This window comes from Carcharhinus amblyrhynchos, chromosome 22, assembly GCF_965287045.1.
Source record: "Carcharhinus amblyrhynchos chromosome 22, sCarAmb.v2.hapA, whole genome shotgun sequence".
NCBI lineage: Eukaryota > Metazoa > Chordata > Chondrichthyes > Carcharhiniformes > Carcharhinidae > Carcharhinus > Carcharhinus amblyrhynchos.
The window spans coordinates 8353624-8368954 of NC_137345.1; the positions used below are offsets into that span (position 1 = coordinate 8353624).

The window sequence follows — 15331 nt, forward strand, 5'->3', positions numbered from 1 at the left end:
GGTAAATACTGGCCAGAACACCGAGGATAATTCCATTCATGGAGATCTTTAAAGTCCACCCAAAAGGGTGGCAGTTTAATATCTCATTCAGAAGATGACATATCTGGCAATGCAGCATTCCGTCGGAACTGCACTGGGAATATGAAATTTAAGGAACGATCTTACCTCCCATTCAAGCAAGCTCTTGCTGCAGTGAGGTCAGAGAACTTGGTAGCCGGCTAAATGTCCGCTCACTGCAGCGGGATGGGAAAATCCCACCAGTGTGAACGGTGATAAGATTCCGGCCTTACTTTTGAAGTGCCAGGAAAACAAAATGGAAGGACTTTGTCAGGAGAGTGGAGAAAAAAAACTGCCTGAGGAAAGTATATAAGAATAAAATAATAAAAATTGACAGCTGATTCAAGGAAAGCTGAGGGTGGTGGCGTTAGCGGTAGGGGAATTTTCTCACTAACCACGGACTGCAAAACTTCGGAAACGCGTGTGCGTCAACTTTGAGGAACTGGGGCTTCTGAAACTCCATCTTGTGGTCGAATTGCATCTGCAGGTTCCACCTGACACTGCATAGCTACTCACCTTCATGGGACGTGCTGTCATTGTGCCATCTAGAGGCACGGCACAAATGGTGACATGCCACAAAATATGCATGACGTGTATAGCTATGGATTTATTCTTACTTTCTACATTAGATACAATATTAAAAATGGTATGTCACGCTCAGGGCATCACGAATGTAAAACATTCTTCGAAGCATAAGCACTGCTCAATTACGCACCGAAACATATTTTCCAGTCCGCAGAATTCTCCCCACATCAGCAATTAGCATTCTAGCTGACCTCAAGAGTTTGTTTCTTAACAACATTTAGACTTGGAACAGTTCCACTTCATTAGGATAAGATATTGTTCATTGTATGTTTTAGCAATACTGACCTTATAAAGCCACTAGCTTTCGGAGCACTGCCCCTTCATCAGGTAAGTGGGAGTTCTGTTCACAAACAGGGCAAATAAAGACACAAACTGAATTTACAAAATAATGGTTGGAATGCGAGTCTTTACAGGTAATCAAGTCTTTACAGGTGCGGACAGTGTGAGTGGAGAGAGGGTTAAGCCCAGGTTAAAGAGGTGTTTACGGTCTCCAGCCAGGACAGGTGGTGAGACTTTGCGAGCCCAGGTAAGTCGTGGCGGTTACAAATAGTGTGACATGAACCCAAGATCCCAGTTGAGGCTGTCCTCATGTGTTCGGAACTTGGCTATCAGTCTCTGCTCAGCAACTTTGCGTTGTTGTGTGTCGTGAAGGCCACCTTGGAGAATGCTTACCCGAAGATCAGAGGCCGAATGATTGTGACTGCTGAAGTGTTCCCCAACAGGAAGAGAACACGACTTGCCTGGGCTTGCAAAATCTCACCAACTGTGCTGGCTGGAGACAACACACATTTCTTTAACCTGTGCTTAACCCATTCTCCATTCACATTGCCTGCATCTCTAAAGACTTGATTACCTGTAAAGACTCGCATTCCAACCATTATTTTGTAAATTGAGGTTGAGTCTTTATATGCCCTGTTTGTGAACACAACTCCCACTTACCTGATGAAGGGCAGCGCTCCAAAAGCTAGTGGCTTGTGTTTTGTAAGGTCAGTATTGCTAAATCATACAATGAATAATATCTTATCCTAAACGTGTACAAGATGAACGGCAGGAACCAACCAGGGCTCCTTAGACAGCTGCTTCCAAACGCACGATAACTAGCATCTAGAAGGATAAGACCAGAAGACACTTGGGAACACTCTGGAATCTCCCCTCTAACCCACACACCACCTCGACTTGGAAATATCTTGGGGGTGATTCTCCCATCCTGCTGCGCTGCTTCTTTAGTGCAATGGGCCAAGACTCCAGCAGGGGCTATTTCGTGGGCTCCCTGCTGAACGCCCGGGCCTGAGCCTCAGTGGAGGCGGGAATCTGCAGTCGGAATCGATGGGGGAGGGAGGCCTTCCACTTACCTGATGAACGAGCAGCGCTCTGAAAGCTAGTAGTTTGTGAAACCAAGTAAACCTAGTGGACTTTAACCTGGCGTTTACCCCAGTCCAACCCCGGGATCTCCACGTCTTATAAAGCTGGACAGCATCCAACTTATTGTGTGCAGTGCCGTAGGGGAATCGCTCGGATATCTGGTAAGCATCGCTCAAACTTTAAAATGATGTGACCCAATTATAGCATCTTCCTTCAACAGCAGCTTGTGACTTATTCAGACTGTTTCACTGCAGGGATTACACGAGCAGTGACTTCTTGACAGGCCAGGTTAAACACAGCTCCCTCTTACAACTATTGATTACAGTTATGTAAATAATGTCACTAGGCATCAGCTAAGTACACGAGCTAAACATTGTGGCAACACTGCCATAGACATTAATATTCATAGAAACATAGAAGATAGGAGCAGGAGGAGGCCATTCAGCCCTTTGAGCCTGCTCCACCATTCATCCAACTCAATAGCCTAGTCCTGCTTTCTCCCCATAACCTTTGATCCCATTCGCCCCAAGTGCTATATCCAGCTGCCCCTTGAATACACTCAATGTTTTGGCATCAACTACTTCCTGTGGTATTCAAAGGTCATGTGCAGATTTTTTTTTCATTCCACAGGAACAAGTTTACAATGGAAGGTACAGATTGTAAGCAGCATCTATTTTCGAAATACAGAACCATAAAATGATACCTCACAGTTAGGCATTCAACCCATCGGGGTGAATTTATTTCCCCCTTTCGCCCACCATGGGAATTGGAGCAGGCAAGGGGCAGACATGGAAAAGTCTGATGATCTTGAGTGGGATTTTTACGGTTTTGGGACGAGTGCGGCCATAAAATCCAGCCTATCGTCTCTGTACTACCCTGTAAAAGAGCTGTCCCATTCATCCTGCACCCTTTATCCTTACCCGAGTGGATGTGCAGAATCTATTTCTTTGGGTGGATGTAGATGTTACTAGGGGGCATAACTATAAGGTTCATTGTGGGAGATATAGGAGGGATGTCCGAGGTAGGTTCTTTACTCAGAGAATGGTTGGGGTGTGGAATGGACTGCTTGCTGTGATAGTAGAGTCAAACACTTTAGGAACTTCCAAGCGGTTATTGGATAAGCACATGGAGCACTCCAGAATGATAGGGAGTGGGATAGTTTGATCTTGGTTTTCGGACAAAGCTCAGCACAACATTGAGGGCTGAAGGGCGTGTACTGTGCTGTACTGTTCTACATTCTACTCCTTCCACACAATCCTTCAATTTCTCCTCACCCTAGTATACATCCCTCTTTGAAAGCCACAACTGAATCATCAACCACTCTAACAGACTGTGCTTTCCCAAGTGGCCACGTAAAAATTATTTCCTTCATCTCACCTCCTCTTCCCTCGTAGACTCTTTTGCGAATCACCTTAAATCTTTGTCCTCAGGTTACTGACCTTTCTACTTGTGGCAACAGCTTCTTCCGCTAGTATCATAATTTTGAACACCTCTATCAAACTTCCACTTTTTCTACTCTGAGGACAACAAGCCACACTGAAGAAATATACATGGTTTTCAACACAGAAATCCTGCTGTGCACAGTACATGCTGTACAGCATTCAGCCTAATGCAACTTTGCTTATCATTGTTTGTTCACTGAATCTGAACCAGCTGCCGGTCTAACCAAGGGTAAGTAAACTCCAGCCAGCCCCAGCAGCAAGTCCGAGAACAGTTTGCACTGCCCTTGAAATGGTTCTAGGGAATGGTGCAGCGAGAAAAATATTTTCTGATGTTGCAACATTCTGTGCTGTAATTCAACTGGAAAAGGAGGACACATAACTTGAAGGTCAATTTGATTTGATTTGATTTATTATTGTCACGTATTAACATACAGTTAAAACTATTGTTTTTTTGCACACTATATAAACAAAACATACTGTAAGGAAATGAGACAGTGCAGAATATAGTGTTACAGTCATAGCTAGGGTGTAGAGAAAGATCAACTTAATGCAAGGTAAGTCCATTCAAAAGTCTGACAGCAGCAGAGAAGAAGCTGTTCTTGAGTTGGTTGGTACATGACCTCAGGCTTTTGTATTTTCTTGCCAAAGGAAGAAGGTGGAAGAGAGAATGTCCGGGGTGAATGGGGGTCCTTAATTATGCTGGCTGCTTTGCTGAGGCAGTGGGAAGTGTAGACAAAGTCAATGGGTAGACAAAGTCAATGGGTGGGAGGCTGGTTTGCATAATGGATTGGACTACATTCACGATCTTTTGTAGTTTCTTGCAATCTTGGGCAGAGCAGGAGCCATACCAAGCTGTGATACAACAAGAAAGAATGCTTAACGAGTGTTTAACTGCAGTAGGAGTCAGAATCATAAACTAAGAGATGAGTGGCAGAGGTTTTTCCTGAAAAGAGTTGCAACATTTTGCTAAAGCTTTCTACTGATAAAGTTCTTTGGGAAAAAAAAGCTTGTTACTAGATTTATGCATTTTTAACAGTGACTAACAGCCATAAACAACTGTTCCATTCCCCATTGCTGAATCATTGTGCAAGTGTGAATTGGATATGTCTAATTGCATCATAGTAATCTTCCAATATCTCCCATTGTCCAGCACAGTGCAAAACAACGTAGTCTACCCTCCATGGATTAGCAGTTAACTGAAACATAGCCTTGCCACAGGTTCCCGGGAGAAGTGGACATCATCCACTGGGCCTTTTGGGAGAAAAACCACACATAGAGAAAATCCAGAATCCACACTTCCAGAAGGGGCAGGCAGAGGTAGAGGAGGGAAGGAGCAGGGTCTGAAGATAAGATGTTTGGGGGTTTATCTTGTTTGCAATAACTCCCAATTGTAAATCTCATCAGATTCTACAGATTTATCCATCTGGCAGGAATGAACACTTTAAATGATGAACATAGAAAATTTATTAACCAATAAAAAATAACAAGTCAGAAAGATAAAAAAAACAGTGCCAATTAACAGTACTTGCCAGTAATTAACAGAAAATGGGAGAAAGCTTAACTTTAGCATTTGAACAGGCTTCTCGCCACTCTCCTCAATTGATCACACCAAAACGTGAGGCATTGGCTCCTAAAATGTGGATAATATGTTAACATAGGTGGCTTCTCAAGTCCTTTATTTCATACCTTGAGCTAGAGTTTATCCCAGATGTTGAAAGTCCACCTTTAGCCTATTGTTGGAAATAGCCAATTGGTGGCTCAGTGATTAGCCTGCTGCCTCACAGCACCAGGGATCTGGATTCAATTCCCCGGCTTGGGTCACTGTGCAGAGTCTGCACGTTCTCCCCGTGTCTGCGTGGGTTTCCTCCAGATACCCCGGTTTCCTCCCATCGTCCAAAAGATGTGCATTGACCGTGCTAAATTCTCCCTCAGCGTACCCGAACAGGTGCTGGAGTGTGATGACTAAGTGATTTTCACCAGTGACTTCATTGCAGTGTTAATGTAAGCCTCCTTGAGACACTAATAAATAAACAAAACTAAAATTTGTCAGTAATGAAATAAAAAAAAGTAGCCCTTGGTTTTAGCTAATTACATCTGTTGCATATATTCAAGTAAGAAGTCTCACAACACCAGGTTTAAGTCCAACAGGTTTATTTGGTAGCACAAGCCACAAGCTTTACCCCAGTCCAATGCCAGCATCTCCGCACCATGGCGCATATTCGAGGAATTGTTGGTTACAGTCAGCTGAGCTCAGTTTACTCCTCCTCGCTGCCTCAGTTCTCTTCATCCAGCCTTCTGGCTATAATTTTGCCCCATTTATGCTATTCCAGGCTGCACTGTGTCCATAAGCAATCCATAGCGCCTTGGCCAATTTCAGCACCAGTCCCTATTATGAAGTTCCTTAAGACAATGGCTGCTCTTAAGCTATATCTCCTACCTTGAGTTAGTCTGAGTATTGAACAACAATTGGTTAACATAACTGCCTGTCAATTTATAATCGAGACTGCTCAAATAAGGTCCCTAATCATTTATCCGGTCTACAAAGTTCATGTTTTCTTTCCAGTCTGCCTGGGTAGGCAGCATTTAACAATTCTCATGATTTAATACTAATATTCTTAAAATTAAAGTGATAAGTCTTTATAATTATAAAACATTTATAAACTTTGTGTTGCAGGTGAGATTATCAGCCTTACTAATGCATCTATTGATTAATTCCTTATTCTTTAATTGTCTCACAATTAAGGCAATCTATTTTTCTGGTTTCTAATAAAAGAGTAACTGGTTTTGTTCTTGAAATGGCTTCTTCTCTCAATATTAGCACAAAATGGCTTCTGATGTGTTAAGTTTATTATGCTGAATAGCATATTGGTTCAGACTACAAAACGCTTGTCACATTTAATCTATTCATTTTGAAACAAAGGGGAACAGTGGAATAAGAATTGGGACCCCGTGATTATGATGGGGAGGAGGATGCAGACTCTCATTTAAATCGTAGAAACCCTGCAGTGCAGAAGGAGGCCATTCGGCCCATCAAGTCTGCACCAACATGTCAGGCCCTATCTCCACAATCCCACACATTTACCCCACTAATCCCTCCAACCCATCCATCCCAGATCACTAAGTGGCAATTTAGCATGGCCAATCAACCTAACCCGCACATCTTTGGATTGTGGGAGGAAACCAGAGCACCCGGAGGAAACCCACGCAAACGTGGGGAGAACGCTTGAACTCCACACAGACAGTGACCCAAGCCAGCAAATGAACCCGGGTCTCTGGAGCTGTGAGGCAGTAGTGCTAACCACTGTGCTACCCCACTCTGAATACACTTCTCCTCCCCACCGTTTCAGTCTTGGCAGATCAGGAAAGATGTTCTTGGACCCATTGATTGCGTGTTAATACAATGGCAGTAATCATTTTTCTTTTTTGTCCACAGTGTGATCTTGTCTACACTTTCTTCCACCTACTTCCGAAGGATGACAAGTCCATAGCTGGAAACACTCTGCCAAAACCAACAGGTGTGGTCCTAGACTCTAACTCAGCAATGTGTCTGTATAGCTCATTATTTTTCATTCATTCATGGCCAGGACTTATTGCTCATCATTAGTTGCCCTTGTTCAGAGGGCAGTTGAAAGTCAACCACATTGCTGTGCTCCTGGAGTCACATGTAGGCCAGACCAGGTAAGGATGGCAGATTTCTTCCCTTAAAGGACATCAGTGAATCAGGTGGGTTCTTCCAACAATCGACAATGGTTTCATGGTTATCAGAAGATTCTTAATTCCAGATTGTTTTTATTGAATTCAAATTCCACCATCTGCAGTGGCGGGATTCGAACCAGGGTCCCCAAAAAACTAGCTGAGTTTCTGGATTAATAGTCTAACAATAATACCACTCAGCCATTGCCTCCCCTTTGACTCTCAAGCTTTTAATTTTCCTCCCTAACATAGTCAAGCAAAGCCACAGAAGTTGTTACCGTGTGACACAACAAGCCAATTCTCTACAGCACTGCCTTACAGAGCACGGATAATGGTTCTGTTATCCCTGTGCATTACATTTCTAAGCAGTAGAATGTAAATCCTGAGTGCAGAGGGACAGCTCCCCACAGAAAGAGAGGACAGATTGCCTGAGTCACTGTCAGGTCTGGGTCAGAGTGACATTTTCTCCAGAGGTCTGCGTGGTACGATTAGAATGTCAGTTCTCCATCCCTCACAGATATGCTCATTTCATTTTTTTGTGATATCAATCACACCAAAGGTTAGAAATTCCCAGTCATTTTTGATGTGATAGCTCTCATCATTTTTACCTTTGCCCAGGTCTTCTCGCTTCTCATGAACCACAGGTTCCAACGATGAATTTTCTGCTGAAAGGTGGAGTGGTAGATTGACCTGGTCAGTGTATACTTTAGTGGAAATTAGAACATGGCAGATCCAGGCAGCTGAAGGCGTGGCTTGGCCACCAATGGCAGAACAATTAAAATGGACCAGAGTTAGAGGAGCATAGGTTGTGGGATGGCTGTCTGCTGAGCGTCCTCCCTCGGTCTCTCTTCCCTCCTCACTCTACTCCTCTTTCCTGGGATGCAGATGTACAGTCACCAGGTGGCCTCCTCGGAGTGGCTCACCATCCTCAGAGGATTCCTGGCATCCGTCCTCTTCGTCTTCTCACTGACTGCCTTTAATAACTTGGAGAGTGTGGTGTTTGGAAAAGGCTTTCAAGCAAAGATACTTCCAGAAATCACACTGTGCTTGCAGCTATCCCTCTTTGTATCAGCTCTTGTCCATCGAGACTGTGTAACTACGTGTGTTGTGGAAGGTTGCAGAGATAGGATGAGGAAACTCTTGTTCGTTTTCAGGTGTTCAGTAACAGCTCTCACCCTTCCTGAGGGAAAAACTCTGTCTTTCTGCCTTTCAGAACTATGCAGCGGTAATTACAGACTCTTAATTCGAACCAATGGACTCTCAAAACCATTCCTAACTATTCCACCCTGCTGTGTGTTATTCTGTAATGCACTGCCTCATTAACACATCCTTTCCTTAAGACTTAATTCACCACTTCATAGTGGAAGCTGCCCTGTTCACCTTTGTCTAACCCCACTAACACAGCAGCTTGTTTGCGCACTGCCTTACTTATGACTCAATACCCTTCTTTCTGTTTTCTTCAATCTCACCAACTTTCCAATAAACCAAAGCAGAAATATTAGTCAAGCTTTCTCACATCAAAACATTTATAAAAATATTAATGAGACAGCGTTCTGTTGGTGCGTACTTAATCAAAGATTGCAGTCCATTGCCTGTGTTAATGAGTCCAAAGATACAGGAGGAGGAGGAGCAGGCCATATAGCTCTTCCGACTTACTCTTTTGTTTATTGAGCATTTATTGTTAGACACACTCATGACCATTACCAAGATTACATCGGTATTTCTGTTTTCTAGGAATTGTTGGTTACAGTCAGCTGAGCTCTCTATTTATTCCTCCTTGCTGCCTCTTTCATCCAGTGTTCTGGCTATGATTTTTGCCCCATTTATGCTGTTTCAGGCTGCAGTGGGCCCATAGGCAACCCATAGCCCCTTGGCCAGTCCCTGTTATGATGTTCCCAAGCATCCGACATATGTTTGGGTTAGCGTAAAGGAAGAAGCCTCATCAGCTTTAAATAGTTCCTCCCAGACTGGGTTTTGAACTGTGAATGAAGGCTGAAGGGGAAAAGTTTACAAAATTATGAGAGGCATGGAAAGAATGGATAGTCAGAATTTTTTTCCCCAGGGTAGAAATATCTTGTACTAGGGGACATAGGTTTAAGGTAAAAGGGGGAAAGTTTAAAGGAGATGTGACGGGTAAGTATTTTACACAGAGGGTGGTAAGTGCTTGAAATGTACTGCCAAAGTAGGAGGCAGAAGCAGGTACAATAGCAACATTTAAAAGGAATCTTGACAGATACATGAATAGGCAGGGAGTAGAGGGATACGGACCGCGTAGAGGCAAAAGGTCTTTAGAGAGATGTCATGCAGGCTTGGTGGGCCGAAGGGCCTGTTCCAGTGAAGTACTGTTCTTTGTACTTCTTTATTTTTTGATGTTCCAGGTTGTTTGAGGACAATTCATTCCATATTCATACTCTCATCCATCTATTTTTCTTTCTTATTGTCCCAAAGACATCCCTCCAACACCACCACTGGGGAAGGTTGGTGGAGAGGTGAAGCTGTCCATCTCATACAAGAATGACAAGCTTTTTATTATGGTGATGCACATTCGAGGCCTGGTAAGTTGATTTGTTATAAGTTGATTATTATGTATTAACATAGAGTGAAAAGTATTGTTTCTTGCGCACTATGCAGACAACACACCACTCAGAGAAGGAAAGGAGAGAGTGCAGAATGTAGTATTACAGTCATAACTAGAGTGTAGAGAAAGATCAGCTTAATGCAAGGTAGGTCTGACAACAGCAGGGAAGAAGTTACATAAGAACATAAGAAATAGGAGCAGGAGTAGGCCATCTAGCCCTTCGAGCCTGCCCCGCCATTCAATAAGATCATGGCTGATCTGTCGCTGCTCAGTTTCACTTTCCCGCCCTCTCCCCATAACCCTTAATCCCCTCTCATCAAAAACCCATCAACCCGCGTCTTAAAAATATTTAGCGAGGCAGCCTCCACCACTTCAACGGGCAGAGAATTCCAGAGATTCACCACCCTTTGAGTGAAGAAGTTCCTCCTCAACTCCGTTCTAAACCGCCTCCCCTTTATCTTGAGGCTGTGCCCCCTAGTCCTACTGTCTTTTTTGAGCGGGAAGAGTCTCTCCACCTCTATCCTATCCATCCCATTCATTATCTTATACGTCTCAATGAGATCTCCCCTCATTCTTCTAAACTCTAACGAGTACAAGCCCAGTTTATTCAGCCTCTCCTCATAGCTCAATCCCCTCAACTCCGGTATCAGCCTAGTAAACGTCCTCTGCACTCCCTCCAAGGCCAAAATATCTTTGCACAGGTGCGGCGCCCAAAACTGCACACAGTACTCCGAGTCAGTTGGTACGTGACCTCAGACTTTTGAACCTTTTTCCCGATGGAAGAAGATGGAAGAGAGAATATCCAGGGTACGTGCAATTTGCACGTTCTCCCCATATCTGCATGTGTTTCCTCTGGATGCTCCGGTTTCCCCCCTCAGTCCAAAAGACGTGCTGGTTAGCTGCATTGGCCATGCTAAATTCTCCCTTGTGTACCCAAACAGGCCCAGGAGTGTGGCGACTAGGTGATTTTCACATTGTGGTGTTAATGTAAACCTATTTGTGATGCTCATAAATAGACTTTAATCTTTAATTTTAAGATTAGAACATTGTTGTTGGATTTATATAGAAGAGCATAAATATTCTGTTTGGGAACCTAATATCAATTCCTCCAGGTGAAGGATCTTTGTGGGTTACGCTGCCGTTTTTTTTAGAAGTGGATCGGTATTCGTCACATTGTGTTTTGAACATCTCAGCATCTCAAATCAAAGGCTTGTACTCGTTAGAGTTTAGAAGAATGAGGGGAGATCTCATTGAGACGTATAAGATGATGGATGGGATGAATAGGATAGAGGTGGAGAGACTCTTCCCGCTCAAAAAAGACAGTAGGACTAGGGGGCACAGCCTCAAGATAAAAGGGAGGCGGTTTAGAACGGAGTTGAGGAGGAACTTCTTCACTCAAAGGGTGGTGAATCTCTGGAATTCTCTGCCCGTTGAAGTGGTGGAGGCTGCCTCGCTAAATATTTTTAAGAAGCGGGTTGATGGGTTCTTGATAAGAGAGGGGATTAAGGGTTATGGGGAGAGGGCGGGAAAGTGGAACTGAGCCACAACAGATCAGCCATGATCTTATTGAATGGCGGGGCAGGCTCGAAGGGCTAGATGGCCTACTCCTGCTCCTATTTCTTATGTTCTTATAAAAGAAAATCTAATCTGACTGCACTCAAAGCCAACTGCGTCATCTCTCTTCCTTCAGGTTTTGCAGGATGGGACTGATCCAGATCCCTATGTCAAAATCTACTTACTGCCTGACCCTCAGAAAACCAGCAAACGAAAGACTAAAGTGGCTCGAAAGACTTGTAACCCAACATATAATGAAATGGTAGGTTTGTAATGGACATTCCACCACTTGTGGTGGAGGAGGTATGGTTGAGCTCCTGGGGTGAAGCCAATTCCAGGATACTAAAGGGCTAGTGTGTATACAAAAGCTTTAGAAATGCCTAACCAAAACGCTCCTGCAAAGCTGAAACATAATTGAGAGATGTCTAGGTTTTAAAGAACATTTCCCAAGTTCCACGGCACAATCTACTGAATAAGAAGACAATTTTATTTTGTTTATTCCTCTAAGTATTGTTTTTCATATTTTGTGATGATTCATTGAATTAATATTAAAACTCAAGTAATAAAATGAATCCTTTGTTTTGAAAAAAAATCCATGATGTGGAGATGCCGGCATTGGACTAGGGTGGGCACAGTAATAAGTCTCTCAACACCAGGTTAAAGTCCAGCAGGTTTATTTGGAATCACGAGCTTTCGGAGCACTGCTCCTTCCTCATGTGATTCACACTCAAGTGATCCTTGCCTCTGTCATCTCCTTGTCGGGAAAGTGTGATTCAAAGATCAAATATTCCCTCACAGTAAGAGTACCATCTGAAGAAGCTCTCTGAACCCGGCAGTGCAGTGATCTCAGTGGGTGGTTGGGGAGGGAGTTTGGTGTGGGATGGTGGTGTAGTGGCCTATCTTTGTAGCACATAGATGAAGAAAGGGGGAAATGTGAGGAACATTTCTCGCGGAACAATAAAACTGCTGTCTTTTGTGAACGAGCATTGACAAAAAAATTCCCTTTTTTTTCCCAGTTGGTATACGATGGTATTCCCAAAGGCGACGTGCAGCAGCGAGTTATCCACTTGCGAGTGCTGAGTGAGGAAGCGTTCCGGGAAAACATCATGCTTGGGGAGGTGTACATCAATCTCAAGGACTTCAACCTAAACCAGAAAATTGTTGGCTGGTATCACTTGGGATCCACGACCTCACAAGGCACTTTGTTCTAAGCATTTAGTGAAGTCACTAAAGGCTGTCCATTAAACCTCAACCGAGGTGTGGACTTGGAAGGGACAGGGGGCGGGTGGCAGGGGGATGGGGAGAACAAAGAACAAGGAATAATCAATTGTGTTTCCTTTGTTTCGTTTTTATTTGTGAGTTGATGAGGAGGTTAAGGTATTCAAACATTGTTTTTGAGCCTCTTCATTTTGGAATGTGTTGAAGAGACACCGCCCTCAAGCTCGAGGATTACTGGGCATGATGTTGCATGCGTCAAGAGATGCAATCTATTTGCTCCCAAGTTGTGTATTATTACACTATGAAAATGAAGGTAAATATTTGAACTGTTTATATACTTTTAAACTGTGCTGTGGGCGACCATGTCGTAATGAAGGACTGACTCCAATTTTTTTTTGCACTAAACACAAGAGGAAGGAGAAACCCTCCAGGAATTGATCAAAGCCGAGGACTGTAGCACAACATAAAGGAGAGTGTCAACGTTCAGGCCACAATCAACTCACAAAAGTATTCTCACTGCCCCAAGTCTCGCACATGTGCCCAACTAGGAAGTATGTACTTCATATCTTGGTGGCTTTGGAGTGTGGATGAAGCCATGTAATGTAAGAGAGCCAATGTGTGGCCTTGTGTTATACAGCATCTAGCAACACATGAGCAGAGGGAGACCATTCAGCCTCTTGAGTCTCATTCCATCTATCTGACGTCCTACCATGAAAAGCCTATGGTTTTACTATCTGTTGGGTTAGCATTTGACCTTGACACCCTGTCGTGACACTCAGTTCTATTGGAGGCAATGGAATGGACTATCAAGTGGGCTGTATAATGCGCATGAGATGCATTTTTATCTCATTGTATCTCTTTTTTTCAACTGAGTGTAAGAGGCAGGAACAACTTCAATCAGGCAGGACTGTGTTTGGTTAACCTTGTTAATCCGTAAATGGTGGTTACCGTAACAAAACCATCAGATTAGTTGTGTTGCAAGTGGTGCAGCTGACGGAGTTATTAATATCCTCCTTACGTTAAAAGGTTGATGCAGAGTTATCTGACTTGATTGCGGTGGTCAAAAAAACTGAGGCACCATAAAGGCCAAGAAGATCCCAGGCTCAACCCATTGTTCGATGCTGAGTTAGTTGGTTTCAGCCAGGGCAGCAATTGAGGCAATATAATTAATTGGCCTTGGCAGCCCTGGGGTTGGGATGAGTGAGGAAGGAGCCGGGTTTTAGCTAAGGTTCTTGCTGATTTCTGGTCCATGACCCTAATTTAAAGGTAAGTGTGTGTATGTGAACTCTGGAGAAGGCGGAATCATTTTTAGCTACTGCAGTCTAGAAGCCTACCAACACTCGTTTCTGCTTCTTGTGCAAGACTGCCAACGCTCACTGACTAGATTTGTATGATTTGCCTGGGTGAAGAGTCGAAGGACATGAGCATTCAATGCCATCTTTCTCACTGATGTGTAATGGGTCACTTGAAGAGGTTGTGTGATTAATCAACCAGAATAGACTTTACCATCACCACAATGGAAGGAGCACTCATTTATGTTGGCATTATAGCTTTGGCCATTGGACTTTCACACCAGTTAAATTCTGGGAACTGGGTGTAGCCTTGATTATAGCATGTGACCAGGATCAACAATGTCAAAGTGTTGAAGTTTGTATGACTTGGGAGATCCTGGTTTAAAATAACAATCTGGGAAGTCTTCCTTGCATAAAGTATAAGTCCACTGACAAAAGTACTGTTCATCGTGTCTTATACTTTCCTTCTCTACCTCTGTGTTGTACAGGGGCTGGCGGACATAGCATGTGGCAAACCTGACAATGGCCAAGAAATGGGGAGGGGGACATTTGGCCCGTCAAGCCAGTTCCATCAATTGGATAGATCGTGATCGATCTGTACCTTAACACCTCATACCCAGCTTAGTTCCATAGTCCTTAATGCTTGTATGGACAAAGAACTATTCAAGTGGGTTTGAAAGTGGCAACTAGCCTCAGCAGAATTTTTGAGGGAGATTTCCACTTCTCTGTGTGTGCACCATATGTAGTGTGTAACGGTGGAGAAAGTAACTGCTGAACCAGTTGTGTGCCGGGCAAACTCTGTGACCTGATTTTCAATTTTAGCACCAATTGTTACGTATAGTTTTATTTAAGCTGAAATGTTGTCACTTCTCCCTTCTTCAGTCATAGGAAGGGGTGCACCAGACCCCCACGTGCCAACAACACGTGAACTTTCTTCTCTAGCGCAGCTAACTTCTCTCACTCCATCCCACATTGATGATAAAGGTTATGTAAATTACCTAATGTTTCATAGATAAGAACCCTGCTGAAGCACATGGCAGTGCCATATGTAGTGTAAAGGTGAACCCTCTCGGTATTGTAGAGTGTGCTGCGAGTGTGCACGATTCACTGTTAGACACAATACACGCATCTCCGACTTAAGAGACAAGGTATACTTGTTTTGGCTGATTCCACCTTGGGGATTTGATTCCCAATTGAACTAAGCTGAGACTGTTGATATACCCCTTTCATTACACACAGGACAGTCCTAGATATCGAGCTTGGCTTTGTGTATGTGTGTGTATGTGTCCAGGATATTTGAACCAGCTGCTCGCCTCACTTCCCATTCTCACTTCCCACTAAGTCTTTTTTTTGCTACACAGCTACGAAAGGAGCTTTGTGAAATTCCCCATGCCTTTGTTTCAGTTTACCTTTGTACAAATGCTAAAACACCAGAGTCTCCTACTCAGATGTCATTTTTAATTAACTCTGGTGGAAGTTATTCTGTAAGATTTGTTTGCAAATCTTTGTTGCCTGTAAGTAATGTACTTCTTTTTGATTGATACACAATG

General features: G+C 43.5%; 1 protein-coding gene across 1 annotated transcript in view; it reads left to right on the plus strand.

Annotated features, from left to right (window-relative positions):
• pik3c2b (phosphatidylinositol-4-phosphate 3-kinase, catalytic subunit type 2 beta) overlaps positions 1–15331 on the plus strand; it is a 167577-nt gene extending 152246 nt beyond the window's left edge. Inside the window, exons 30-33 of the mRNA XM_080209785.1 lie at positions 6880–6961; positions 9588–9694; positions 11408–11533; positions 12288–15331. Coding sequence (XP_080065911.1) covers positions 6880–6961; positions 9588–9694; positions 11408–11533; positions 12288–12482 — 510 coding nt within the window. The 3' untranslated portion in view covers positions 12483–15331. The remainder of the gene's footprint in view (positions 1–6879; positions 6962–9587; positions 9695–11407; positions 11534–12287) is intronic.